At 44.8% G+C, this 25,970-nt stretch overlaps 1 protein-coding gene across 4 annotated transcripts in view; it reads right to left on the minus strand.

The window, feature by feature from the left end:
- The window catches only part of LOC121289864 (annexin A4-like), a 39,838-nt gene extending 14,662 nt beyond the window's left edge, over positions 1-25,176 (minus strand). Inside the window, exons 1-6 of one of the 4 annotated variants that reach the window (XM_041209772.1) lie at positions 25,036-25,176; positions 15,575-15,625; positions 9,575-9,662; positions 7,127-7,221; positions 4,380-4,493; positions 408-498 (exon numbers count right to left, since the gene is read on the minus strand). In XM_041209772.1, coding sequence (XP_041065706.1) covers positions 408-498; positions 4,380-4,493; positions 7,127-7,221; positions 9,575-9,662; positions 15,575-15,583 — 397 coding nt within the window. In that variant the 5' untranslated portion in view covers positions 15,584-15,625; positions 25,036-25,176. The other 3 variants (XM_041209773.1, XM_041209775.1, XM_041209774.1) reach the window with 3 other exon arrangements.
- Positions 25,177-25,970: the final 794 nt, after the last annotated feature.

The raw sequence follows: 25,970 nt of genomic DNA on the forward strand, positions 1-25,970 counted from the left end.
TCACCAGTGGTGAAAGCAAGGCAGCCAATCTGGACCGCGAGCTCTGCAATTCCCTCCACGAACCTCTCTGCCTTTTTCTCTCTCTCTCTCTCCTCCTTTATGGTTCTCCTTCAAAACATCTCTTTAACCAAGCTTTTGGTCATCTGTCCTACTGTCTAAAGTCTTTGGCTCAATGTCAAATGCGGTCTGGTTACATTCCTGTGTGACACTTCTTATTGCATTGAATGGTCTATAAAAGTATGGAGTTGTTGGTGATAAGTTAGCCGTGCTCAAACTCCATCACAGGAAGCCTGTACCGATAAGCCTTCAGATACCAGTCAACTGAACCGACTGTACAGAAAGGGAGTTCATTCTGCATTCAGGGCTGCACTTAGCTGTGGGGAGGGGAGATAAATGGAGCAAAGTACCTTTCCGGTAAGTAGCAATAATTTGCTGGATTTCTTCATTGTCCCGTGAAGCCAAAATTTCAATTAAACAACCTTCATCAGTCCCGGCACCCTAGGGCCAAACACAGTTAGTTATACCTTCCTTTCAGACTTCAGAGCAACACATTGTGTTTATGATGAATTAACCGTGAGCCTGTTTGAAAAAAAAGATTCCTGACAAGCACAACAACCAGCTTAGCAGTGAATGAAAATTATTAACCCAGCCCAAAGTTTCTCCATCCCACTGCATTTCTACATAGCTGCAGAAATAAAGCCCTTCAAAAAAATAAATGTTCCGTTGAAATGCTGAGACTCTCAGGTGCCTCAAGATTTAGGCTGGAAATTATTCGAGATATGTTGTGTAATGTTTGAAAGCACTCTGTGCAATGAATCACTCTTGGAACACAGTGACCATCACCTAGACAAGTGCAGCAGCCGTTTGCGAACATTCAACAACATTCGAACAACAGTGATGTAGAGGATCAATGCAATGCATCAATTTCTCTTTTGATCGAGTAAAGGGAGGACTGTTGACCAGGACTGGGTTCAGGAAGAGTGGCGAGGCGGGTTGCAGGGTTAGTGGAGGAGGCAGAAACTGCAGCAACATCCACGATTAGGTGAGATATGCAGGTAAGAGGACATGGACAGGATGAGGAAATGTGGTTAGGTCTAATTGTGAATATGGATGATAAATGCCAACACTGACTCATTAGGTCAAAAAGTTTCAGTTCTGTGGTGTCTCGCCCATGCTACCGCTTTCTAAGTAGCCTGTACTGTTGAAGAAAGAGAAGTGGCAGTTGAAAAATGAGTTATCATCATGTGCCATTTTTTGCGCCACAGTCAGGTTTTTGAAGCCATTCCAACAGGAAGAAAGAATGGGCCCAAAGTCTAAGATCTCACCCAGCGATCTGTTTGATCAATAGTTGTCCCTGTTGGAGACAACCTTGCAGGACACTAGCAGGAATGACAATTTTTGTTTAACAGACATTTTTATCTTCAAATATTAATTTGACTGTTTTTGAATATGGCACTGAACTGGAGGTCAATGCACAGTGCGTCATTTACATGTCAGTAATGTTTGACTACAGGGTCTCGTACCAGGCATCGGTGTGGAGGGACATAGGCACCAATGTTGACATTTACATAAGTCAACAGTGACTCAAAGAAACGACGACTTGACAAGTCCTGTAGGCTTTTTCTTTCCAGTAAAGATAATGAAGGGATATGTAGAAGCAAACACAATTCAAGAACCTGTCCACAGGTCAGTGACCGTGTGAAACAAACTCCCAAAGAACCGGAGCAATTCAGGGTCAAATTGACACCTTGAAAAACAGCAGCTGGCTTGATATGCATATGAGAAAGGAAATTAGAGGGTAAGAGAGATTTTAATGTCATTGTACAGCAAGTCCCACAAACATCCAGAATAAACATGGGTTTTAGTGATGCTGGTTGAGGAATAAATATTGACCACAACACTGGGGAGAACTCCCCTGCTCTTCGAAATAGCAAGAGACAGAACCAGCAACGGTTGAGGAAGTGGTGGTATTGAAGTTTTACTCTGGAGGTTGTAACATGTAAAGGAGCAGGGATCTCACTGGAAAGTACATGAAAGCAGCAGGGTTGCCACATGTTCCAGTCCCCACTTGCCTCCAGAGTTAGATGACTGAAATAATTCCAATTTCAAAACAGCAAATTGATGGACTGGCAGAAAGAAAGAAAAATTAAATAATGGTTAAAAAAAACCCACTAGGTTTGCAGTGAAATATTCAGTCCAAATTTAGCTTTGAAGGCTGTCTTGTTGCCAATGAACGGATTACAACATTGTCTAGTTTCCTAAGTGGATCAGAGCAGGAACATAGGTTGCTCAAGGACTTAACTGGGAGCATTTCAGTGGCTGCTTCTCTAAAATTGCATGAAGTTTAACAGGCCAGCAGTAAAGGGAGCTGGAGAGAGGTAAGTTTTGGACGTTTCTTATCTCTTTTCTGATCATTACCACTGTGGCTCAAGTTGTTCGGTTCTTAACTTTTTAAAAAATTCTTGCATGGCATGTGGGCATCACTGCTCAGGCCAGCATCTGTTCGCCATCCCTAGTTGCCCTTGAAAAGGCAGTGGTGAGCTGCCTTCTTGTACCGTGGCAGTCCATGTGGCACTCTCAGTGCTGGGAGGGAGGGAGTTCCAAGATTTTGATCCAGCGACTGGTAATGCCATTGTTCTCTATATCCCAACGCGAAACTGGATTTCACTTCTGTACAGTTAAATAGTTTCAGTCACATGCACTTAGTTGGCAAAATAGCCCATTGTAGGGATAGGTAATGACCCAGTTCGCTTCTGCATTAATGAATCACTCACCCCTTAGTGAAGAGGAACACCAGAGATGAAATGAATCCAGGAAGGATTCACCCAGTAAGACTTGGAAAATTGAAATAACTGAACAGTCAAGGGCTCTGGTTTGAAAACAGCAGCTACCCACATATCTATGCAATGATGATTCCTTATTTCAGACCCAGAGGGCTTCCTAATGACACAAGATAAATTGTGTACAAACAACAGTGAGAATGGAATCAGAGCAGCAGCAGGGACAGCACCTAACCAACACTGTCAATATTTGAATTTCCTTTTGTGCAAGCACAGTCCAAATGGGACAAAATCTGGAGTGGGACCAAGTCAGTGTCAAATTACCAACTTGACTCAGTGTGCAGGGATGGAGAGAAGTACTGATGAGGTACAAAGAAATTCATTATGTACAACGACCTTTAGCAAGTGCACATTTGCTGCAATTTTACATCTTTGTACCTTCAGGATTAATCTTTTTTCAGCTTTCATGGGGAAAAAAAAATCATGTGGCATCACAGTAATAATATCACCACTTGTCAATTATTGGAACGATTTTGGCCTTGGAAATTCATTTGACAACAATAGATTGCTTAGGATAAACTTGGGCAGCTTGCAGTAGCCCTGAAACCAAAGCACGCCCAATATAAGGAACAGGAGGCAGACATCCTGCCCCTTCAGCACGTTCTGTCATTCAGCAAAATCACAGCTGATCAGTGACCAAACTGCACACACCCACCTTTGCCCTATGTCCCGTAATGTATTTGCCCATCAGTCTCAGTTTTAGAATGAGCAATTGAGCCAGCATCAATTTGTGGAAGAGTGAGTTCCAAATCTGTACTTTGTTTGCTTTGTGTGAAGCTCTTGGCTAGTTTCCCTTGCAAAAGGTCTGGCTGACTTTAATTTTTAAAGGCTTATGGGCCAAAGTTTACAGCCCCTCCTGCTGGCGGGATTTTGCAGTCCTGCTGAACCGCTCGCCACACTTTACGGCCCGGTCCCTGCTGTGGCAGGGCTGTAAAATCCTGCCCTATGACCCAACATTGTGGACTCTGCAGCTAGCAAAAAATACTTCCTCTATCTGAATTGTCAAAAATCAAAAACAACATTTTAGTCAACTCTGAAAGAGCTGGAAGTACAATGAATTAATTCAAGGTGAAATGGCTATTCTTATTTGGAAAATGTTTTGCACACAGCAAGATCCCACAAACTTCAATGAGATAAGCAACCTATGAATTGCTCAAGAAAGGATTGGTTGCTCCTTTGAATGGTCGCATAGGTTTTGCCCACCTAATGCTGCAGCTACAAGGTGATAAAAACCTTGGTCTGATGTCCCATCACTTCAATATTGTACTTGGGTTAAAGGTATCCAAGGAGACAGACATAAATCCACCTTCAGAACCTGTGTGCCTAATTCATTTCAGATAGTTGAATATTAACATACTATGGAGCCTTATAATGTCGGATTGTTAAGTTGTATTTCCTGAACAAGGACACATCAGCTCGCCAACAGGACAAAATGAGAAGTCACTGCTACAATAAATCCTTTGTCTGCAGTCACCCATCCCTCCATCAACTCGCCTCCCAAGATGTTCAAATATTGACAGACCACAACGGTTCACATACCTTGATGGATTTTTTCAGTTCATGCACGTCATACATGACAGGAGTCATCATCAGCCCAATGACGACCTGTTCAAAGTTGCCAGATATTTCAGATTTCAAGTCACTGATTAGGTCCTGGTCGAAATATGAAAAGGTGAAAAACAGGGTGAGATATTAAAGAGATGGCCATCAGTGAAAGGACTACACATTGAACTAAAACAATTTGTTCCCAATTATTTTAATCGCTACATCAATCTGATATTTAGAACCAGACTGGGAAATTTGTGATATTGGTGTGACCCTGAATGTACAAAGAACACTTGTTGTCAGTCACACAATGAACAGTGACAACATTAAGCTATCTCAGATCAGCTGAGGCCCCACTAATTTCACTTTGCCGTTTTCTCCGAAAGACAGACAGACAGACAGACAATCATCTCTCTAACATTGCTTTTTGAACTTTTGTCAGTGACTCTCTGCAATTATTGTCAGACTCTCCAGAGCCCCATTTTTAACCACTCAAACGGGAACAGTGCCATCGATGTTGACTTGTGTGCACCAATAGAAAGGGGCTAACATTCAAGAATTATGGAAACCAGATTCCCTCGTGGACCCGGAGAGGTCCAAATTCACAGATTGAAAATGCTTCTGTACCATCTACTGCACAGAGCGATCCCACTATTTCTGACAACACATTACAGCCCCTGCAGCTCGGATGACCCAGTTACCAGGGTGCACTTTGCAAAGGCTCACATTCCCTTGGTCCGGGAGTGCAGCTGCAATTTTGAACCCAGAAACTAGCCTACTTAGTTTTTCCAAATTAGACTTTTTATTACAGCAATGTTTTCAGGTTGAAGTTTCAGTTCCGTTTCTTTGAGACTCCCTGAAACCTCATTTAGTTGAGGCAAAAGGAAGCCAAGACCAGAACAAAAACAAGAGCTTCCTCTGCCAGTTACACCACATTTGAAGATCATAGCCACTTTTCTCCAAGAGCTGAGCAGTTGCTGGGAACTGAGCTCAGCTCTGGTCTCTCCCAGGATTGAACAGTTTGTGGAAATTCAACTGCTGGGGCTAGCAGAGAGGGAGAGAAAACACAAAATAGCAACCGAGATTCACTATCGCCAGGAGGAGGAGGGAGGGTCAAAAGAAAAAAAAATTAGGCTGCAACACAAACTCCTGGGACGGAGGACAGGAACAGCACAAATGGCCCATGAAGTTTAGTTTATCTTCACTCTGCCAGTTCTATTTGATTTTCTTTTGTATTAAGGATCTCCTGACAACAATGAGAAAGGTTTTAATTAACACCTCACAGTGGAAGCAAGTGTATCAATCAAGGTACCCTCTTATGCTGTGACTGATAGGCAGCGTAAGACTGTGAAGTAGGCCATTCGGTCCATCAATTCTGCACCGCCATTCAATGAGATCATGGCTGATCTGATAATCCTCAACTCCACTTTCCTGCCTTTTCCCCCCATAACCCTTGATTCCCTTACTGATTAAAAATCTAATTACCTGGAAAAACTCAGCAGGTCTGGCAACATCGGCGGAGACGAAAAGAGTTGACGTTTCGAGTCCTCATGACCCTTCGACAGGACTTGAGTTCTGTCGAAGGGTCATGAGGACTCGAAACGTCAACTCTTTTCTTCTCCGCCGATGCTGCCAGACCTGCTGAGTTTTTCCAGGTAATTCTGTTTTTGTTTTAGATTTCCAGCATCCGCAGTTTTTTTGTTTTTATCTGATTAAAAATCTGTCCATCTTAGCCTTGAATATACTTAACGACCCAGCCTCTACAGTAAAGAATTCCACAGATTAACTACCCTCAAAGAAATTCCTCCTCATCTGTCTTAAATGGGGACCCCTTACTCTGAGATTATGCCCCCTGGTCCCAGATTCTCACACAAGGGGGAACAACCTCTCAGCATCTATCCTGTCAAGCCCCCATAAGAATCTTATATGTTTCAATAAGGTCAGCTTTCATTCTTCTAAACTCCAGTGAGTCCAGGCCCAACCTACTCAGCCTCTCCTCGTAAGAAAATCTCTCCATACCCAGGGTCAACCTAGTGAACCTTCGCTGGACTGCCTCCAATGCCAGTATATCTTTCCTTAGCTAAGAGGACCAAAACTGTTCACAGTATTCTAGGTGTGGTCTAACTGATGCCTTGTACAGTCTTAGCAAGATTTCCCTATTGTTATACTCCTTTCCCTTTGAAATAAATGCCAACATTCCATTTGCCTTCCCTATTACCTGCTGAACTTGTATGTTAGCTTTTTGTGATTCATGCATGAGGACTCCCAGATCCCTCTGAGCTGCAGCTTTCTGCAGTCTTTCTCCATTTAAATAATATTCAGCTCCTCTATTCTGCCTGTCAAAGTGCATAACCTCACATTTTCCCCACATTATATTCCATCTGCCAAGTTTATGCCCACTTACTTAACCCTGCCTATATCCCTCTGTAGACGGTCACCCTCACCACTTGCCTACGCATCTATTTGTGTCATCTGCAACCTTGGCAGTACATTCACCTTCTTCATCTAAGTCATTAATATATTGTAAATAATTGAGGCCCCAGCACTGATCCCTGTGGCACTCCACTAGTTACAGGTTGCCATCCTGAACGGCAAGACTGAAATTCAATAAATGCAGCAGAAGAGATTCCCGACAACCGCGATTAGCTGGAGGCCCACAGTGGATAAGGAGCTTTGAAATTAACATTAGCTATTAATACGTTTCTCAGTAACTCCTGAAAGCTGCAGTGAAAACCCCATACCCTTCCAAAAGCAGTCTTGTAGTCCAGTTTGATCTGCTGCCTCTGGGCTATCGTTCTTCGAGCCAGCACTTCAATGATTGCATCCTCATCAGTACCTACACGACAAGAAAAGAATTCAAAAGGAACTTGCAATTTTCTGGTCTAAAAAGCATAAAATTAAATCCTGTGTTTGGGATTGGAAGATTAGAGGTAGTCTGCAAGCTTTCTGATGTCAGCCCATGGCAGAGTCTTGGTTTCATGGCCACTCTACAGCACAGGCACAGGCCATTCAGCCCAATTAGTCCATATCTGTGTTCCTGCTCCACACAGGCTTCTGCCCACCCCCTCTCAGCACGTCCTTGTATTCCTTTCTCCCACACTTTTACCTAGCTTCCCCGTGCTCCGCCAACTTATCCACATCAGGCCTTGGTCGCCTTGAGCAGCCAGGATGGGGGGGAGGGGGGGGTGGAAACCAGATCAGCCAGAGCTCCCACTTGTTAGCTATTTGCTGGAATCGCGTTGCCATGTATGTGGGGGTGAGAAGGGACAGGAGTTTGGAGTTGCTGCATTTTCCAGGACATAGCCTGCTGTCACTCCGTCTGTGCATCCAGGCAGCAACAACAAGTCAGTTGAGCGAGGGATTGGAGAGCTCTCGTTGCTGGTGCCTTCTGCAGAGGAACACCTTCAGTGGGAAGTCAAGCATGTGGTGAGGGGAGGGAGGGGGGAAAAGGAAAAAAAAAAAATCACGTCCTGGAAGAGGCACTTCATTGAAAGGTAATGGACATTCTCCCGTATTACAACCTCGGTACTTGAAGCTCACGTCTGCGAAAAGCAGTTGCTTTTAGATTCAGTTCAGTTCGAGGTATTTGAGCCCTGAGCATGACTGGCAGGAATGACCAGTTTATCTATCACTCCCAAGCCTCAGCATTGTGGCCAGGAGCTCGCTTTGCCCTTCACTCCTCCCTGATCTCTCGTCGCCATTCACCAGAACACGTCTCTGGCAAATGGCAACTCCAAGACCACGCTGCACGTCTCACAAAGGCAGTGTCTCGGGAGACTGGTGAGGATAGGACAGCGGAACAGACCACTTTTCGAAAAAGCAACCAGACATTAAGCACTTGGATTTGTTGGAGACAACTTCCCACAGCTTCCAGGTCAAACCCACAGAAATTACACAGCTACTATTCAAAACTCAATTCCAATTTCAAACTGTAAACTGGCCATGTGGGGGCATCTCTCCTCTTATTTAATACTCACCGTTCTTAAACTGAAAAGGCAAATTTGTGGGTTAGAATTCAGGGCATCTCATTTACAGGCACAAGGTTACCCTCGCTCAGAGGGTGGTGAACCTGTGGAATTCTCTACCACAGAAGCTGTGGAGGCCAAACCACTGAAGATATTTAAGAAGGATAGATTTCTAGACTAATGGCGCCAGGGGCTTTGGGGAGAGCGCAGGAGTATGGCATTGAGATAGAGGATCAGCCATGATCATGATGAATGGTGGAGCAGGCTCGAAGGGCCTACTCTTGCTCCCATTGTCTATGTTTCTATGTTTGTAGAAGTGAGCCAGTGAGTAACAGTCTGCCTTGTTCCAGGTCGTTATCAAAGTGAGAACAGTCAGACGTGGTCAGACAAACTTCAGAAAGTTCCAGCCATATTCTGCCTTCTCTAATGTTGCCTTTTTTTTTGAAGTTATCCCTCTTCCAGCCTCCTTTTGATCCTGATATACATGTGACATTGGCAAGGTCACATTTACTCCCTCTGTCCCAAGATCGCCACTGGATTCCTCTCAGATTGTCCTTGCTCAGTTACTTCAGGATTCAACAGAATATCATCAGGGCTGATCATCACAATGACTGGCTGCATAAACTAGGCTTGGATTCCCTCGAGAATAGAATATTAAAGGGGTATAATTGAGGTGTTTAAGATGGTCAGAGGATTTGGCAGAGAGAATCTACCCTATTTCCTCTGACTTAAGGGCTGTGGGGATGGTGCCCAGAACAAAGAGAAGACCATAAAATTCGAGCCAGGTCATTCAGCGATGATGTCAGGAAGCACTTTTTCTACTGAAAGGGATGTGGAAATTTACAACTCTCTCCCCAGAAAGCTGTCGAGGCTGGGGGACAATTAAAAGCTCAAAATTGAAATTGATGGGCCTTGTGTTGGGTAAGAGTATTAAGTGTTTTGGAACAAACATGAGTCAATGGGAGTTGACAGACATCAGCCATCATCTATTTGAATGGTGAAACCATTTTGTTGAATGACCTCGTCCTGGTCTGACATACCTGTTGGACAAGCATTTAGGACTAAGTGGTGACGAGAGTGGCGATGTCATCAGCTATTGGCGTCGAACAATCCAGTGAATGGACAGTGAAGTCAAATTTGATATGAAGGCAGCTGCGGAGCTCCAGAAACACACACTCACATGCACACTCATTTAAAAACATGAAAAGGACGTGTCCCACTTACCTAGCCCTTTCATTGCCTTTCTCAGTTTGGCAGCATCTTCCTGGGGGTTGAATCCAGAGAATTCTCGGATTGTGCCACGGTGTCCAAGCTGTGAAAAGAAAAATATTCCATCAACGTTTAAAAACACTTCTTTGTTCTAAGCAAACTGTGACCACTCCTTAACGTACTTGGGTCTCTGTGCTACTCTTGTTCACCTTGTTCATACCTTGCTAAGGGGCTCAATGGTTACATTTCAAACTTGGGCTTGTTCAACGTCAACAATAAAGCTCAGACTTCCAACAAGTGCTTGTGGGCCAATCTTTTAAAAATAGGTCATCAGCTCAAACAACCAAGTTTGGAAAAACCTTTACTGCAACAACAGATTATCTGGCCATTACCAAGTTGCTGTTTGTGGGATCTTGCTGTGCCCAATTAAGTGCTGCATTTCCTTCATTACAACAATGACTGCCCTTCATAAGTACTTGGTTGCCGGTAAAGTGCTTTGGGATGTCTAAGGATTGTGAAAGGCACAATGGAAATGCAGTCTTGCCTTGAGAAATGAATTCAAAAAAAAGTTTGACAGTATTCAGGCTGTTCACAAAACAAAGACATCACTGGCTTTGGTTGCTGATGAGTTAAGAAATGATGCAGATACAATTTCAGTGAAGGAGGTGTTAGCCCATCAGGATCAGTGTAGGAACAGGTCAATTACCAGTGATGATGCAACAAAAAACACCTCCCCCAGGCCACAAATAAGACATTTCCACAGGAGGTGTGATTTCTAAATTAATCTGTGAATAAAAACAATGGAAAGAGCTCTCCAATTAGTGCCACTCATGCTCTGCCTCTGCAAATTTATCTTAAGTACTTGGTCCAATTGCCCTTTTTTTCCCCCCAAACAGCACTGCGGGTACACCTACACCATACGGACTGCAGCAGTTCAAGAAGGCAGCTCACCACCACCTCCTCAAGGGCACCTAGGGATGGGCAATAAATGCTGGCCCAGCCAGCGATGCCCACATCCCGTGAATGAATAAAAGGAATGGTTGAATCTGCTTCCACTGCCCTTTCAGGCAGTGCATTCCAGACCACAACAAATCACTGGCTATAAAGAATCCACTCCCCCTTTGACCTTTTTGGGAATAATTCTAAATCTATGTCCTCTGGTTATTGACCCTCCTGCCAGTGCGAATGGTTTCTTCCCCCCCACCCCCCTCCTGCCAGTGCAAATGGTTTCTCCCTGCATGTTGCGACCCCATTCGAATTTTGAACACTTCCATTAAGCCTCCCCTTAACTTTTTGCTCTAAAAGAGACTAAACCCCAGTTCTCTGGTCTGCCCAGTTAATGGATAAAAATCTGCACCCTTCGTCCCATCCCAGAGTCAAGTCGAGACTTGAAGATTTGTAATGGGAGCTTGGTTGGCAGTGCTGGTGACTTCAAAGGTCCCCAGTCCACATTGCATTCAAGCTGTGCAGTGTTCAGGGCCAACCAGCTTTCTGGACAAGATATGAAGCCAAGATCCCACCCTGACTGTGCCAGGGAATGCCAATCGCTCTCACAGCAATATCTGAAGAGTTGGGAGTTCCCCTCGGTATCCTGACCGACATTCCTCTAAACCAACGTTCCCAAAAATAGATGGGGTGGCTCGATCATCTGGCTGCCAGGCTGGCTCGCATAACAACTCAAAAAGTGGGTGGTGCTGCATGAAACACTTGAAATTTATGTTAGCTTGGTAACAGGAACATATAGTATTTAGGAGCAGGAGTAGGCCATTCAGCCCCTCGAATATGCTCTGCCATTCAATATCATGGCTAATCTGATTGTGGCCTCAAATCCACTTTCCTGACTACCCCCTTCCCCCATAACTCTTGACTCCCTTGTCAGCCAAAAATCTGTCTAACTCAGCCTTGAATAAAGTCAAAGACCCAGCCTCCACTGCTCTCTGGGGAAGAGAATTCCTAAACTAACCATGCTCAGGAGAAACAATTTCTCCTCAACTCGGTCTTAAACGAGGGGCCCCTTATTCTTAAACAGTGTCCTCCAGTTCAAGCCTCCCCTGCAAGTGGGATCATCGCCCCAGTGTCTACCCTGTCAAGTCCCCTCAGGATCTGATATATTTCAATAAAATCACACCTCATTCTTCTAAACTCCAATGGGTATCAACCCAACCTGTCCAACCTTTCTTCATGAAATAAGCCCTTCATCCTAGGGATGAGTAGAGTGAACCTTCCCTGTACTTGGTGATATCAATGCTGAGTGCAATTGCTCAGATCACAAAGTTCCACCATGAACAGGCTCCTAATTACATCCATGTCGATTCCTTGTTTACTGCAAGACTGACATTTCCATCACCTGTAATGCCCTATGAAATTTTATAAAGCACTTCAGCTTGGTTCAGTGTATCCTAGGGAGGACAAATGAAGGAAAGCCTCATTACTCCACTGATTGACAACTACATCGCCCTTCATTATGAAGAATATAATGTCTCCCAAGATATTTCAGTGTAATCAAGTTCCTCCAGTCACTGACCTTAGCCTCAGTTGACAGTCTTTAGCGCTCTGTAATCCTGCCGCCCGCCTCCCTGCTTTTGTTCAAACCTCATGCAAACAAGCCTCAGTGAAAGGCTGCAAATTGCAGCTGCCCATCAGCTGAATCGGATTCTCTGTCAGACCACGCAAGCATTATCAAATACTTGGTGTGCGTGGGCTCTCAATCACAGGAGCGCTGCAGCTAGCTCAATGAGACACCAACTCGCTCAAAGACAATTTATTCAGGGGAACTGAAAAAAACAACACTAAAGGTTATGGTGGGAGGGGTGGTCGGCAAGAATGTGGAGTTGAGGCCACAATCAGATCAGTTATGATCTTATTGAATGGCGGAGCAGGCTCTAAGGGTCAAGTAGCCTACTCCTGCTCCTAATTTGTGTGCTCCTGTATGACTCATATTCATAGAGTACCCCTCATGTAGTCAAACATCCCAAATTGGAGAAGTATTCACAAAATTTGATACCAAACACCTAGGACAGATTACCTGGTTGTCATCATATTATTATGTGTGAAAGTTGACTATGTGCAAATTGGCTGTGTGTAAATTGGCTGTCATGTTCCTTACACAAAAGCAATGTCTACACTTCAAAATTTACTTCATTGATTGCAAAAGAAGAGCGTTTTTGGATGCCCCGAGGCTACATAAATGCAAGTCATGACTCTTTCTCTAGCAAAGATCCAGCACTGACATAATGGGCCAAACGACCTCCTCCTGTGCTGCAAACTCCAATGAGTCTATTCCTTCAGGGTCAGCCTATTTGTTCAGTGGAAATGTTGAACGAGAGCCAATCAAAGCTAATTCCATCCATATCATTGGGACCAGTTCAGCAGAGTGCCTCACTCATCAAAGCAAGCTTTCCAACTGCAGGCATGATAGCAGCATCCTGCTCCGAGACAAGCTGGCTTCACTGCCAGGAACATTCACCTTCTCATTTCGCTGACAATTCGTGTACGGGAAGGAAAAAAAACAAAATTGACACTGCTTTGCACTTGGAAAGCACACAAGCATTAAACACGCTGGGGTGCAACCTTGTCATCTCTAATGCAGAGACAGGTACAAACCATGCGTGACTTAATCATCTAACAAGAATCATACATTGTCCTCCTGAATGGACATGCACCAAACTGCATACAGAAAAATAAAGTCTCTCTCTCTCAGGGCAGACCACAGGAACAGCTGGCCTGGCAAAGTGAAAAATGGGCCAGGGGGTTCCTGCTCCTTCAACACCCCCGCGCCCCCCAACCCCGCCCCCCCCCCTTGCCCCTCTCAGCGACTGCCTCACTCCCGGAATTGCACGCATGGTCAGTCAGATTTTGGAATGCCCCACAGGGTCAAATAGCAGGCCATGCAAGAAGAAAAGGAGCCACCCGAGCAGCCTTCGCAAAGCCGAGCAGGTGGGAACAGTGAACGGGACAACACTGGGAAAAGCTTGAGCTCAGATGTGACTGGAATTACAAAATGACACACAAATTGCACCCCTATGTTGAGTGAGTCATTTTCCACTTCAATCCAGACCAGATTCACAACAACAGGCACATAAAACATTTAGCCAACCAATAGAAAATTTCTAGTCCCTAGAAATTTTGCTGGGAACAACAACTGAGGCACAGCTTCCACATTGTACACAAAACCCTCCCCCCGGCAAAGTATTTTGTACATCAGATCTAACACTACACCGAGTTTACTCTGCACAGGGGGAAAGTGATGCACATTGGCAATGCACATTGGTCTGAAATTAGCTGGCTTGTTTCAGAAATTACTGGTCTTTTTTGCCATCTGTGCAGAGTCAGAAATACTCAACACCTGACATCAGTCATCAAGAAAATGCTGGAATCTATTGCTAAGGAAGTCTTCTTAATGCATTTAGAAAAATCATAGTATGATCAGACTAAGTTAACATAGCTTTATGAAAGGGAAGTCATGTCTGACTAACTTATGAGAGCTTTTTGAAGATGTAACAAGCAAGTAAAGGGGAACCAGTAGATGTGGTATACTTGAATTTCCAAAAGGCATGAGCAGGTGACTCACAAAAAAGTCAATACGCAAGGCAGTTGATATATTCACATGGATGGAGGGTTGGTCAACGAACAGGAAACAAGGAGTAAGGATAAATGGGCATTTTCAAGCAGGCAGGCAGGGACTTCTCAAGGGCTACAAGGATCAGTGCAGGGGTCACAGCTATTTGCAATCTTTATGAATTCTCGCAGTCTCTTCATATGAATCAATGTATCCAAGTTTCCAGATGATACAAAGCTGGTTGGGAAAGTGTGCTATGAGAAAGGCACGAAAGAGGTTGCTGGGGGATATAGACAGGTTAGTTGATTGGGCAACAAGATGGACTATGATGTGCCGAGTAGATTTTTTTTTTAAAAAAAGGCTGTGAAACTTGTAAATGTTGCTGTTCAGCGAGACTTGAAATGTAACTCTTTTGAGTTAAAACCAATAAAACCAAATTAACAAAATTGGGATAAATCAGGCACAGCCCCTAATTCAGGTCAGCTGTAAAACCAAGAACAAAGTTTAAAGGAAACTTACAAACTTTAAATCAAAATGTGATTAAAGGGGTCAACAAAACACCCCAGTCCCCGCGGTGCCCACCAGGCACGGAAGGCCTCGAGAGTGTCAGCAGACACCGCGTGCTCCCTCTCCAGGGACATCCGGTCGCGAATGTAGCCGCAGAAGAGGGATAAACAATTAAACAATCGGGCGGGAGACTTGAAATGTACTGGTACAAGGAACACAGGTAGTTATTGTGCAGGTCCAACAAGCAATTAGAAAGGCAAATGGCACATTGGTCCTTATTGCAAGGGGATTGGAGTACAAGAGTAAATATGTCTTGCTACAATTGAAGAAGGACACACACACACACACACACACCCACCCTTTGGCCTACGTATTTAACGAAGGAAATACTTGCATTGGACACAGTACAGTGAAGGTTCACTCAATTGGTCCCTGGGATGAGGGGGTTGTCCCATGATGAGAAGCTGAGTAAATTGGGTCTATTCTGTCTGGAGTTTAGAACAGTGAGAGGCGATCTCACTGAAATAGAGAAGATTTTTTTTAAAAAACGTGAAATCCTTAAAGGGTTTATCACTACAATAATCCGCTCCAAAAGAGTGGTTAAACTTTAATTTCCCACACGCAAGCTTCAGTACTCCACTCAGTGTACGTCATCTAGGACATTGATCTGAAACATTCACCAGTGGGCTTCATCAATAAAGTCAACAGGAACTGTATCACAGGAGCTGCTCACCAAATGATAACTATGTTTGAACAATGGATCTTTTTACTCAAAACATTTTACAAAATGTGTCCAACAAGTGATTACAGTTTAACTGGGAAGGAATCAAGTCAATGAAACTTTTGACATTCCTATTGATCTCAGTCAATTCCATTAAATCTCATCTCTTTAATTCAGAAGCAGGCAGGGGACCTGGAGAGTTGGAGGGGTCACGCATCAGAGTACTTACGGCTGCCATGGTAACTGAACGACTAGAATCTTGTCCTCGGTGAATATCTACCTGGATTGGGGGTGGGGTAAAAAATAAAAAAGAGATATAACAACAAAAGCTGGTCAACTTTATACAAAGCCCGAGAATATTAATAGGAACAATGGCTGACTTCATAAATGTGGAAGAGTTTGAAGTTATTGCTGAGGCTGCTGATTTCAGGTGATAATACAGGATATTATCACACCCGCAAAGACCATGACAACCTCATAAATGATGCACAGCAAGAGCACAGTTTGACTTTGTCACACACTTTCAGATGAGATGCTAAACCAAGGCTCTGTCCACCCTCCCAGGTCGCTGTAAAAGATCCCACGGCAATTCTCTGTGGTTTCCCGATCAACATTTATTCTGCAAACCACATCATGAAAAAAAAAATGATCCGGTCACTACCATACTGGTCTTCGTGGGAGCTTGCAGTGCGTCAAATGGGTGCTGCACTTCCTTCTTTTCTGCACTTCAGAAGCACTTCATGGACTTTATTGTGCTTTAGGAACATAAGATATGGGAGCAGGAGTGGGCCATTCAGCCCCTTGAGCCTGCTCTGCTCTTCAATAAGATTAACTCATCTGATCGTGGCCTCAACTCCACTTGCCTGTCTGCCCCCACTCATAATCTGACTTCCTCATCAACCAGGGGATTCAAGACATCCATGGTTATGAAGTACACAACATAAATATTTTTAACCACAAGTTGCTGTACCCACCTGTGGTTTCCCCATGAGTATTCCAGATCTCACTGTCCTGCCTTGTGCAATGCCTATCCTTTATCATGGTTACCCTAGCCAGTGACTGGCTCTACCAGGACAGCAGGCTACATATACCCACACAAATCACCCCCGAAAATATTTCAATGTGTGTCAGTCACTTCAACCAATTGAGGCTCAACAGAAACAGCACAATTTAAGGGTGGTTGGCCTGCAATATCTCACATGCATTACTCTGGGGGTGGTCATATAATGACATTAGTACTGGGCAGATCATTGTAACTTGCTGCTCAAGAACATTTCTCCTCCTCTGGTTCTGACATGAACTTGATGTACCAGACAGGTTCCTTGCTTGAAACAGATAACTTTATTACAGAGAGCTCTTTTAGAATCTACAGGCTTGAACCAGGTCCAAGACTAGAAAGCTCCACCCCCAAGATTGACCATGTTTGAGGCTCATTCATCAGTGCAATCACTTAACCCCTAAAATCAGTAGGAAACTACAGGTTCATATGCCAATCATCTTAAATCTGGGTCAACAGGTTAGTTACCCTCAGACCAGGGGAAACCGTTTCTCATTTGCTCAGCCAAACCCTTCATGTTGAACACCAGTAATTATGGTTTTACTTAGTGTATAATATACCTTTAAGAGTAATGCATGTTAAGGAAAATCACATGATCTTTCGTACCTAATAGGAGAGTAGCGCAGGCTGCCTCAGTAGTTAGTTGTGTAGAGATAGAGTTGGAGTTGAAAGCACATGTAGTTGCTGCTGAGTACCTTGTAAATAAACGTAAAGTTTCCACCTAAGAAGGGTCTGTGGATCAACTCTTTCAATAGTACCAACTCGGCCACTACACACAACAAACACCTACTGAAGCTTCCCTTCAATCCTGGGCTATCTGTATTACTCCACTGTACAGCCAGTCCATACTTGGAGATTCTACCTCAGGTTCTCAGGAAAATTAGGAATGGGCAATACATTGCAGAATCACACCCTGCCCAGAACAATTCTTCTTTAAAAAGTACTTCAGGGATAGGTTTCTTGTACAACACCCAACATTGCCATGCTAAGAGCATGGTTTTTGCAGTTGCTGAAAGCTTGTATCCATGGTGATGCCCTTGCAGCATCCCCTGCCTTCACCCCCACCCAAACCCCCATATGGGAATCCCACCCTCAATGAAACATTCTTCAAACACTTTTACAGCCAACGGAGTACAGTAAAGGAGGAAGCACAGCACCCATTTTACACACAGCAAGCTCCCACCAACTAGCAATGTGTTCATGACCAGATCATCTGTTATTACTGATGTGAGCTGCAGAATAAAATTTTGACTGGGACACCGCAGAGAACCTGCCATGGGACCTTTTACACTCATCTAGGGTCTTGGTTTCACGTCTGAGAGACAGCGATGGGATCAAATTGTGCTCTATCTGTGCAGCATTGAGGTTGTCATAGTCTTTGGTGCTGGGGGATGTCCTTACTGTCACCGGAAGTTGGCATCTTTGGCAATAACTTCAAAACTCTTCCACATTTCCAAAGTTAGCAGAGACAAGCAGGTGACATCCTTCAAATCTCCCATTAACAAGTGAATCAATTTTGAAAACTTAACAGCTGGTCATAGAAAGGAAGAATTTATATTCATAAAGCACCCTGCGTAACATCCCACCTCACAACCAAATTAAAGACAAGCACGGTCACTGTTACAAGGAGAGAAATGCGACACTAACTTTTGCAGAGCAAGCTCCCACAAAACAACGATGAGATGCATGACCAAAGCGGATCATTTATTTTTTGAAAATAAAGGTTGGTGGAGGGGTAAACTATCGATGAGGCAACCAGGAAAACTCCCCAGATCTTATTTTGATAGCGCCACAGGACCTTTAACATCCACTTGAGAGGCGAGAAGAGACCTTTCTTAAGCATCCATCTAAAAGACAGCACCTCTGACAGTGCGAACACTGGGAGCATCAGCCTGGACTTTGTTCCAGTGGCTGGAGGCAGACTTAATCCCACAACCTTCAGAGGAGGGGTGAGAGAGTGCCCCCCAACCTGAGCTGGAGCTGGCCGATGGGCTGGATTTAGGGAATGCCCAAAATCTACTGTACTCTGGGCGGCTGCCATTTTGTCCTCTGCAGTCCCAATGCAGTGGGTGACCCCGAGTCCAGGCCTGGGGATGTCATTGCCAAAGTTCTGCTGCAGTCTGGACAACAGCGACAACTTGGAAGATCCAGACCAGTCTTAAATAAGCAAGTTTTACCCTGGCAGTCCCTTCACCTGCGCAACACCCGTACCAGAGGAGCTGAAGCATCTTAAATAGTGCTGCCAAAAGGGAGAGGCAGTCATCTCTCCTGGTTCAATGTACAAGTCAACAGCGAGCTCATGCATTCCCTCACCTCTCATCTGCCTGCAGCCGCTCCGAGAGGCACAAAGGCCAAAGCAAAGTCAGGGGTCAAATCTTAAAAATAAAAAGCTTGGTTTGTGCCGTCTCAGTGCATTGGAGTCCACAATGAGAATGAGCCAAACCGTTCTCACACAACATGGATATCAGTAAGACAACAGAGCTCAGTACAGCAGGTCTGGAATGTACCTGCACCCAACATCAGATCGAGCTTGCCACATAGTTGTCAGCAATCTCAACCTGTTACACACCAGAAGAATTCACGCAAATACACAGCACATAAGGAGGCCATTCAGCCCATCCCATCCACACCAGTCTTTCCTCTTACTCAACACTTTGTGGTCACTTGACAGAGACGTTGGACTTCAATTAAGACCGAGTTAGCTAGCTCAGAACGTTAAGAGGTGCAGGCCACAATCACCAGCAAGATTCCAGCTTCCGGTTACACGAGTAAGCTGATCCCCAATTGATAGCATCTGTGGTCCAGCAGTTTTTCTCAGTTCATTTCTCCCTGACCCCAGGAACAAAATGACCAGTGTTCCTACTTCTGGTCGTTACCATGTGACTGCTGCTAAATGTATGCGTGTATGTGTGTGTGGGTGGTCAGGATAGGGTCCAATGTGGTTAGACCTCAGTTTCTCTCCCTCCCTCCCCACCCATCCACCAATGCCCCACCATGTTGTTGACTCACCTGAAAGAACTCATTAAATTGGCTGCCACGTTTTCCGACAGTGACGGGATTTCAAGAAGTACTGCATTGACTGGAAAGAGCTTTGCCAGGTCCTAAGGATGGGCAAGGTGATATATAAATGCAACAACTTTTTTTTCACTGAATAAATTTCAGCTTGTGGGGGTGTTGCATACTGCGGAGTATAAGACTGGTCTTGTTAAAAATAAGGGGGAAATAAAAATTAACCAAAGGTCCATGAGACCAATACAGGTCCCGTTTCATACTTCAATCAAAACTGAACATTTGTGTGACACCACAAGGAACTCGGTCAGATCTTTTCTCTCCCAGTTTACATCATTGAACCATAACTTCCTGATTCACTGTGTTAAATCGGTGTCACTCTACACTCACCTCGACCTGACCTTCTCCATGGAACTAACCTAAACTTCTTTTTGTTCTGGGCTACGTGTAGTCTTGAACTTCCATCGCTTCATTATCGCTTAGAGCGTTCTAGGGTCACATGTAGGCCAGACCAGATAAGGACGACATATCTCCTTCCTTAACGGACATTAGTCAAGCAGAGGGGTTTTTGCAACCGTTTTACAGTCACCATTACTGAGGCTAGCTTTTTTTAAAATTCCTATGCTGAATTTTGAACTCACCCATGAATCATTAATCCAGGCCTCTGAGTTAGTTGAAACACAGAGAAACAGACCAAGCACAAGTGAGCGGGTCTGGTGATGCCTGCTACAGTTGAACTGCCCCACCTCTTCTAGTACAACATTGCATGATACTCTGCCCAAGGAAATGGCTTTTGAGCAAGTTAAAAATCAGGCTCCAAATCACCACCCTTTTTGAGAGAAACATACACGTCTTCATTTCCAGACAATTGGGGATCAAGTCCTGTGCCTGCTCACGTGTGTCCACTCTGTCAGTCTCAGGACCTTTTCAACCCAGCAACTCTCTGGGATATCTGCACTCCTCTAATTCTGGCCTTTTGTGCATTTTTTGCTCCCCCAGTGGTGGCTGTGCCTTCAATTATCAAGGACCCAAGTTCTGCAATTCCCTCCCTAAACCTCTCGATCTCACTTTCCTCCCTTTAAGACACTGCTACCATCTAGAAAGGACAAGGAGAGCAGATAGATGGGAACACCATCGCCTGGTAGTTCCCCTCCAAGTCACTCGCCACGCTGACTTGGAAATATATCACCGTTCCTTCACTGTCGCTGGGTCAAAATCCTGGAACTCCCTCCCTAACAGCACTGTGGGTGTACCTACACCATATGGACCGTAGCAGTTCAAGAAGGCAGCTCACCACCACCTTCTCAAGGGCAACTAGGGATGGGCAATAAACACTGGACCAGCCAGACACATCCTGTACCAAGAATTTTTAAAAAGCTTGTTAAAAGGCAAACTCCTTGCCTAAGCTTTTGGCCACCTGACCTGATGTATATTGATGTGATACTGTTTAATAATGCTCCTGTGAAGTAGCTTGGGACGTGTCAATACATGAAAAGGTGCTATATAAAAAGGTAAGTTTTTGTTATTGTTAGGCAAAGTAAAGGACCCCTGTGGAACTGTCCCTGAGCAAGGATCAGAGACGTTCAGGGTGGCAAAGCTAATGGGCAGAATGAGAGTGTGGGGGAGGGGGGGGTGAAATTAAAGCATAGCTGGATGTTTGACACACTTAATGATGGGTTTGAGATAATTGAACACAGACAAAGCCACAAGAGCATCTTGTGTAGCAATATCAAGCACGAGAATACATTCCTGAACAGATTGTCACGGCTTCAATTGTTTGGATAATAGAAGTCAAGGGCTTGCCTACTGCAATTCAGTTCACCTCTCTCGTTGCTGCTGTCTATCCCTGCTAATCACTGATACAGTTAGACTCCAGGTTTTGCCTTAGCACCAGGCAGTTCCTGTCAAACTCGCAACATAAATCCAGAGACAAGCCAGACTCAAACCTGAAGCAAAAAGGATCTTGAATAGAATCAGGCACTCTTTCAGCGTGATGTTGTGCATAGAATCAGTGAGCTGATTGTGTCTGAGGCCGGCTGGGGAGGGAGAGCTCTTGTTCAAGTTTGGAGGAAATCCAAGAATAACTTTCAATTATTATAGTGCCTTGAATGGAATAAAACATCCCAAATCACAGTTTGAGACAGAGCCACATAAGGAAAATATTAGGACAGATGAGTTCATGTCCCATGGCAGGACTGTACAGCCACTGAAAGAACGGTCACAACAATACAATGGGCTGATCAAGAGTCCAAGAATCCTTTCACTACCTCCCCGAAAAGGGGGAAAAAAAAAAGTGTTTGTAAATATATGCTGAAAAGAGCTTGGTCAAAGAGGCAGAATTTAGGAAGTGTCTTAACAGAGAGAGGTGAGGTAGAGAGACAGAGAGGCTTAGGGAAGAAATTCCAGAGCTCGAGATTCAGGCAGCTGAAGACACAGGAGCGTCCTGAATGAGGAGAGGGGGAGAACAAGTTAGGGAGGGAATTATAAAGCTTGGGGCTGAGCTGACTGTTGCCCAGGCAACTTAGAATTAAAAATACCAGGGGGTAAAAAGCACCCCCCCTCAACACTTTTTGCACTAGGTAAACAGTTACATTACCAACTGCTGGGAGACAGGTACACACACATACCCACACCCAGGTACAATTCTCTCTCCAAGGGGAGAACCTACAATTGCAGCCTAGCAATGCAAACAGGTGCACATCCTGCTGAAACCCTGTGTAAATTCCTTCCCCACAATGTGCAGCCTCAACATGAAGAGAGCAGTCATTCATTCATAGAGCGATCAATGATTGCAATGACACAGAGGTGAGGCAACATTCAGATGGCGTTTGACCTCTATGGAGGCTCTTTAAGGTGATGAACTCAGTATCACACAGAAGCTTTTGTCCTTTTCTGCACACCCCGTGATCTGATAGAGGAACGTAATTGGCACCAATTGAATCCTCGAGCCTGACAATAGTCAGCTGCAAACGATACAGACTTTGCTTCAAGGCAATGCATTGTCTCAAAGATCAACTGGTGCTGCACAGTCCCAAATTGTAGATTCTCATCTGCAGAACAGATAATTAGCTTTGGAAGACACTTCTGTCCAAAGAACACAAAGTTCTTTCTGATGTTGTCTCAGCATCTCCCAGTCCAATTGAGTGAAGTGCATATGAGACCTTCAGATCGAAGATATCTTCCTTTGTGAGCTGGCATACAACTCGCAAGTCCAATCAATGAAAAAAGACAGACGGACGGACAGTAAGAAATTCCCAAACAGCAAAATGTGGCAACATGTGCAAGGTCAGCGAGGTTACAAAGACAAGTTGATGAATTTTGGGACATGCAACCCCAGATCGACACATTTGGTTTCCAGCTAATGGAACAATCCATCCCAAAAACGTTTTGTCTGTTTTCTTTCCAATGGCTGACTGAAGGATTGTGCGATTCCAGGATTTATTTCTTTCAACCAGGATTTCCACTTTTTAAAAATCTTTTCTCCCATTACCTGATTCACATGGACATTTTTCAGCAAGGACCTGAGGATCACTCGGGACTAGGCAGCCTAGACCCTGGAACTGTCAAAGTTTTGTGTGACTGGTGAGATGGAAACTAAGAGTCTATCACATCCATGAGTGCAACAAAGCCCTTGCTGAAGCCCACTGCTGGGTTCCAGTGCAGTGGTGCAACTCTGCAAACAAGGTGTAAAGATTGAGGAAACTGTAAACCTCATTACACAAGAACTAGAAATGTATGGAGCAGATTGGCAATGCACAGACTGCAATACAACACAAACACTGCCTCAGTACCATACTGACAAGGGAAAAATTGCAGGGGAGTGGGACGAAATGGAAAGCTCATCCAAAGACACAGTGCAAACTCAAGTGGGCTGAATGGCCTCCAGCTGTCCTGCCCAATTATATGAAAAAGGAGCAAAATGATGCAAAGAGAGAGAATACAGATGCAGAATGAAAAGTCACCAAGTGCAAAGTGGGCTGAAAGATAAGTTCAGGTCAAGAGTGTGAACAAGGGATCAGGAACAGCAGTTGCATCCTGCATGTTGCAGAGTCCACAATGATCAGCAGGAGCTGACAGGCACACCACAGCAAACTTCACATCATGGCAGCAGTCCCCAAAAGCCAGCTCACAACCACGCTGCCTAGTCACAAATCTGGAAAGTTGGCTTCCATGAAGCTGCAGCTGTCCAGGAGCCACAACTGAACAGAGGGCAGCAGAGGCAGCTTAGATACGACAGCTCTTGAAGTGTCAATGGGAGTGAGGTGCTGTATTTAATAAATATCACCCGGGATGGTATTTATCCCTCAACCAACATCAGCAAGGTAGGTTGTCCAGTCATGATCACACTGCTCTTTGTGGGAGAATGCTGTGCACAAACTGACTCTGCCTTTCCAACATTGCAATAGTGACCACACTTCAACAAGTGCATCATTGGCTGGTAGGTGCCTCTGCCTGCTCAGAGGTTGTGAAAGGTGCTATAGAAATGCAAGTTCTTCCTTTCTTTCCATACCCAGGTCAAAATCCAAATTCATTCAACACAAAGTCATGACTTCATAAAGCGAAATATCAAAGTGAAACAGTAAGCGCTGAAAGCACAGAGCAGGGATGGCAGAGCCTAAAAAGGAGAATGGGAAAGGGGCTGGGGGAAAAGTAGACATTTCAGCTCCATGCCCCGTTGGGATTCGGGACTGGCGACACATTTCATTTCACTGCAAACTGGACCAAGCTTGAAAAGGCTCCAATGGAGATTGCAGAGTAACTCTTTTGAGTACAAACACGTTTCCATCTGTTCCTATTCAGATGAAGTTACATTGTTTCATAGTTTGCCATTGTGAGATTTGAACTCTTGATCTTTGGGTTACAAACCCAGTACCATAACCACTTGGCTATTTAGGCAGAGTAGGACCGACCAGGCAGGTGCCTAAATAGCCAAGTGGTTATGGTACTGGGTTTGTAACCCCAAGATCAAGAGTTCAAATCTCACAATGGCAAACTATGAAACAATGTAACTTCATCTGAAACAGATGGAAACGGGTTTGTACTCGAAAGAGTTACACGACAAACCAGGGATGGACAGCAGGTGCACTGTCGGCTGCTGCATTGAAATGGCAACTGGTTAAAAATAAATCAATCATTCATTGGGGAAAGCACTCTGCAAGGCAGATCACAAAACTCCCAGAGAGAGAGAGAGACACAGGTGAATGGGGGAGGGTGGAGAAGGACACAGGTGAATGGGGAGGGCAAACTTGCCTAAAAAAGGTGTCGGTGTCCCTTTCACAGGGGCAGCGGGACCCCTGTAGTATTTGAACAAAACTCGCGCCTCTGCCTTCAGTCCCACCTCAGCTCCAACAAACAAATCGCTTACCTGTTGGGAACAGAGGTAAAGCAACTTTGCAAAAAAGCAAAGCGTCTCCCCATCCGTTCAAAATAAACGTCAACCCCAAGAAACTGGGGGGAAAAAAATGTTAGCGTCAACTTTTCCCACGTAAAACTCACCCACCCACCCAACCAGTCTACCTGCCAGAGAAACAGAGACACTGCCAACGCCTGCGAACTTGGTTGGCAACAGCACGAACGCCCGCTGTTCTTCAGCAGACAAAGCGCAACTGCGCCCGCAAACCTACCTGAAAAGCTGCGGAGGAAAACCTTCCAGCTGCTGCGGGAAATGTGTTTTTATTTCCGCCACACAGTGAAGATGGCTGCTCCCCTTACGAAAGGGGGCGGAACCGCTGCTGCTTAAGAGAGCCAAACAGGCAGAGCTCTCAGGCACTGGGTTCAGTTTTACTTCAAATGATTCATTGTCCTGACGGAAATAGACAGCTCAGCCTGGTGGGAGGCTGTGCTGCTGCTACTGCTGCTAAGTTGCGAGGAGCTCAGGGTTCTCAATGTCAGTCGACAAACATTTATTCCACCTTGAAGAAATTTCAAATCAGGTTTAACAAAAAAAAAAACAACCCAGGAATATAAATAAGCAAAAAGGCATGAAGGAAAAAGTGACTTCCCTAATGGGTAATAACTTTTTCTCTCTCTCTCTCTCTCTCCAGAAGATGCTGTCAGGAGGCAGCCTCTGGGTTCAGCCAATCCTACATGGTTCCCCTTGAACCTCCAGGATTTGAGGTTCTTCTCCTGTGTTATGACCGCGGCCGGTGTCATCCGCTGAGCGAGTTGAATCCGAGAGGGCAACTTGTAGAAACAGACAATGGGAGCAGGAGGAGGTCATTCGGCCCTTCCAGCCTGCTCCACCATTCAATATGATCAAGGCTGATCCTCTAATTGAACACCGTACTCCCGCGCTCTCCCCATACCCCTTGACGCGTTTACAGTCCATTTCCTTCTCAAATATATTCAGTGACTTGGCCTCCACAGCCTTCTGTGGTAGAGAATTTCATAGGTTCACCACCTTCTGAGTGAGGAAGTTTCTCTTCATCTCAGTCCTAAGTGGTCTAGCCCGTATCCTGAGATTGTGACCCCCCTTGTTATTGACCTCCCAGCCAGAGGGAATATCATCCCTGCATCCAGTCTGTCCTAACCTGTCAGAATTTTATATGTTTCAATGACA

This window comes from Carcharodon carcharias, chromosome 17, assembly GCF_017639515.1.
Source record: "Carcharodon carcharias isolate sCarCar2 chromosome 17, sCarCar2.pri, whole genome shotgun sequence".
Lineage (NCBI taxonomy): Eukaryota > Metazoa > Chordata > Chondrichthyes > Lamniformes > Lamnidae > Carcharodon > Carcharodon carcharias.